The 4,162-nt window shown below is 43.0% G+C and overlaps 1 protein-coding gene across 1 annotated transcript in view; it reads right to left on the minus strand.

Moving 5' to 3' along the window:
* Positions 1-2,807, minus strand: part of inpp5l (inositol polyphosphate-5-phosphatase L) — a 14,624-nt gene extending 11,817 nt beyond the window's left edge. The window contains exon 1 of the mRNA XM_031849366.1: positions 2,748-2,807. Within this exon, the coding sequence (XP_031705226.1) occupies positions 2,748-2,807 (60 nt within the window). The remainder of the gene's footprint in view (positions 1-2,747) is intronic.
* Positions 2,808-4,162: the final 1,355 nt, after the last annotated feature.

Consider the following 4,162-nt stretch of genomic DNA (forward strand, 5'->3'; position numbering starts at 1 on the left):
TATCTTCAAGTGCACTTAGTGACAAACCACCAAGAACACTAAGTGTCAATCTCAGCGACTCCTTTAACATGACACATATTCATTTATCCCTTGTTAATACAAAGATATTCATTAGAAAAGCTTTAATTATTGGGTCAAATGAGCCACTTATGATGTTTTATAGAATGTAAATTAATTGAATTTTTTAAAATACAAAAAAAAAATCATCACAGCTTCCGACTTTAACATTACAGCAGGTCATCGCTCACAGAAAGGAAACACTCTGATCTATAATTAACTCGGAGCAGGTGAAAAACAAAAAAAAAACAATAAAGATTGTCTGGAAATATTATCCTGTGTGTTCCAGGGTGTCGTCTCATTGAAGTGGCTGCACCTGTTTTAATCTGGCCACCGTCCACACATCCTCTCCGACGGTGAGTTTTACATTTCATGGCCACTTGACAGCTGGGGCTGCTGTTAAATATGTATGAGGAGAGCATGCGGATGAACCCTGAAACAAAGCAATCCGTCTAACAAGGTTGTGGCTGACTCAGACCGTTTCCTGTTTGGAACCACAGGTAGAATTCCATTTACAGCTACACCATGTGGCCTCGTGTAGCTGTAAACTGATAAATAACTGAATTCACTGATCATTAAAGGCCCAAGTACACAGTGGGTGTGACCAAAACTACCCCCCACCTGCTAAGTAAAATCATATGTTAACCTCACAGTTACACTGACGTTAAAAGCTTCTTTATTCTCATACCGGAGAATCCTTCTCATGCTGTTTCAAGACCATAAGCAGTACATCAGCAACCTCTCCTAAACTGTGGCATTTGAACATGTCCTTTCTTACACACACCCGCTTCAGAATTTTTCCCGTCGCAAAAGTAATGTACAACCTTCTGCGATGCCAGGTGCATTCATACTAGCTGAGAAATGGCTTTGCATAGTGTATTTGCATGGCAGATGGCAGGGATGACTGCAGCTCTGCAAATATAACCAGAAGAACTCCTCTCCCATCATTTCAGCTACTAACACAGTCATGAACACAGGACAATACCATTGTCCCGACAAACAAAACACCTCCGTGGCAAACTCGTAGAAGTGAGCTTTCATGAATCTAGTATGATGATAAGGTTAATGCTATGTTGTTCCAAGCTGATTATAAGAAGAAAATTGTCTGAGACGTGTATTTGGCAATAATGTGTTCCAACAACAGACGCCTCATATTGTAATTTTTCCGATGCCATTTGTTTGCATATAGGGAAAGTTTGTGTAAGAACAACTTCTATTCAATGCATGTGGGTCCATACAGTCATTACACAAGTTTACGACACACAACGGACATAATCTCCAGGATACTGCTATGGTGGGCCACAGAAATGTTGCTTGTGCAAGAGTAGCAGACTGTCTCACCGGCTAAACTGCTCTGCCGAGACACTCGGCTAGTCCCAGTTCTGTAAAGCAAGAGGATTTACCCTGTGATGTGCTTAAGGTCTTGCTCTTATTCCAAAGACTGGGTGAACATTTAGAAGTGTTTATGGAAATAGGGGGGGGGCCTAAATTAGAAGAAAAGCTTAAGTCCCCCAGGGCAGATATTCATCTGTTTACATATCTCCCACAATGGGATCCAACATGTTTAAATTGGAGCCAGATCTGGCAACAGGAAACATGGTCCTGAGCCAAATTTCCATGAGTGTAAGAGCCCTCCTCCCTGCAATGTCCAAAGGTTTGTGAGCCCGGCAGAGGTCCAAAATCAAAACCATTGTTTAGAATAGTTAAAATACAGTCTAATCTCTTTAATCCCTTCAAAGGTGGGTTTACGTTATTTCTAAGCTACAGACATTCTAGACGAGGCTATAAACTAGAACTTAGATTACATTATAGAAATAGTGAAACCACTTCAGCCAATAACGTAAATGGCATGCCTTACAGTAAGATAAGACTGCTATAAACTGACTATTGAGTAACACAGATCCTCCCTGTATTAACTGTATTTTCAACAGGGATTGCACATAGTGTAAACCTGAAGAGGGTCCACACAGAACTACTTTATATAAATAATGGGAGGGGGGGGGGGGGTCTCGATTACTATTTCAGAGCGTCTGGAAGACCGCTGCTGTGGCACATAAATGCCCAAATACTGAATGACATGAGATGGCATGGATGTTCGGGGCAATATAACAAACTTACAATTAGTCCAACTTACATGAACACAAAATGTGGTATATGTGAGGTCTGCTGTTACACCAAAATGACAGGTCCAGCAAGATTCATAAGGAAGATTACTTTTTTAATTCAGTGTGTTAAGCAAGTCAATTGAATTAGATATAGAAAACCCTTGCAAAAATTCAGCAATCATTTTAAACACGTTGCACATAAGTAGGTTTTCATAGCTGATCCTTCAGTGTCACAGTATCTTACGGGTCACAGATTTCAGTGTAACACCACAGCCTCTATCAGGTCACGTGGGCCGTGAAACTTTCGCATCCCACGAGTAAATAATGTTGCCTATAGAGATCAACTGAAGCGTGTGGCTTTTCATTCAATCATATCAGGTGGACGAACACTATTGAGCACAAAGTTACTGACAGCCGACTAAGAAACAAAGCTGAGTAACTCGACAGTGTGACATAACATAGACAAATACAATTAAAGTAACAATGTCACGAAGCGAGTCAAGAGGCCTAACAGCATTAAGTATAATCCTCTGGCAGCGCTTCGGCCCGGGGTAGTTTTAATGTTACTCTTACCAGTGCACTTACATTGTCAAAGAGTGACCCGACATTTGCGGTGACAAGCAGCACATCGGTGTGCGTTTCCATGTTTACGAGTCCCCTTCACCGACGGTCCGAGGGAACTCCGTAGCGTCTCCAAATGACGCGCCTGCAGGTCGATATAACTGACGCTCTCCGGGAGCTTACAGAGGCTTATTGTGCGAGCCCCAAAATCGCTACTCGTACAACCGCTCTAAATACACCGGCACATCATTGACGATGCTGTGTCGCTGCTGCTCCAACTTGTTTTGGTTATGGCGGGCAGTCGTATCAGGCCATCATCATATGCCGTAGCGGCGCGCATATCCATCGTCCAGCCGAGCAGCAGGGAGTTAGTTTAACAGCCTATACATGCGAGGGCTTCCGCCTCCTCTCGGCTAATTGGACTAGTAGCTTCTTAGCGGACTTAAACCAGCATGGACGGGGCATATGCTGCTGCTGCCTTGACGAACGCTCACATAACCGAGCAAAGCAGTTACAGTCTTCGCTTGGTTCTCCGGTGCTCCGCCTCCGCCCATTTACTGACTGCGAGTCGTCCGTACGGTCTTCTTTAAGCCAAGTTTGTTACAACTGAGCCAAACGTCGTGGACATCACTCCAAAGTGTAACCTCCTCTGAAGATAATCCCATAATATTTGATTACATACAAACCTGTGCGTCTGGCCTGTATTGCAAATTAACTGTACTCATTTTTAACGTTTTTATTACCGTAACCTAAACCCCTATTGGATACTGTTATAGTGCAATAATAATATGTAAGATTATATAAAATACCACAATGAATAGTTTAACTACCAGAGGAAGTTCAAATAACCTGAAATGACTCAACTCACCACTCTCATTCTGCGTGGTCTCAACAGGAAGTCGTTTATTTTCTGTTCTGGAAAACCTCAAAACTACAACCAGAGAGCTCTCATCTTTATTTGTGCCTTTGCAGGTGTGTGCTCATCAGTAATTACTGCTTTTACCTTTACATACATTGCCAAGCCAATGCACTGCTCTTGTGTACAGCTATATCAGTGGGACTAGCTTTGTTTTTATGTGCATAACCTTTAGGTTAGTCGTGTTCTCTAGAACAGCCTGCCTCCTACAACTTCCAGTCATCACAACAGCAAAGTAACCACAATATTGTACAACACAGCTACGGTAGCCGTCTCTACCCAGTGGAGCACAGAGCCTTACGAGTCTTATTTGGAGTCAATGGATCTGTGCCATTCCAGCCCGGGGTAAAGCAAAGCTTGCTGAGGGCCAAACACTGGCTCTCCATAGTGCTGCTAGTGAGCTGTTCAACCATGGCACGGTTGAACAGCCAACCTTTTGAGCTCTTCTCCCCGCTTCCTCTTACTCCTCCCTTGAGCACTGTGTGCTTTATTCTCCGACGTCAACAGATCCATTTGAAACTAT

This window comes from Anarrhichthys ocellatus, unplaced genomic scaffold, assembly GCF_004355925.1.
Source record: "Anarrhichthys ocellatus isolate YVR2014 unplaced genomic scaffold, GSC_Weel_1.0 scaffold9, whole genome shotgun sequence".
NCBI classification, from domain to species: Eukaryota; Metazoa; Chordata; class Actinopteri; order Perciformes; family Anarhichadidae; genus Anarrhichthys; species Anarrhichthys ocellatus.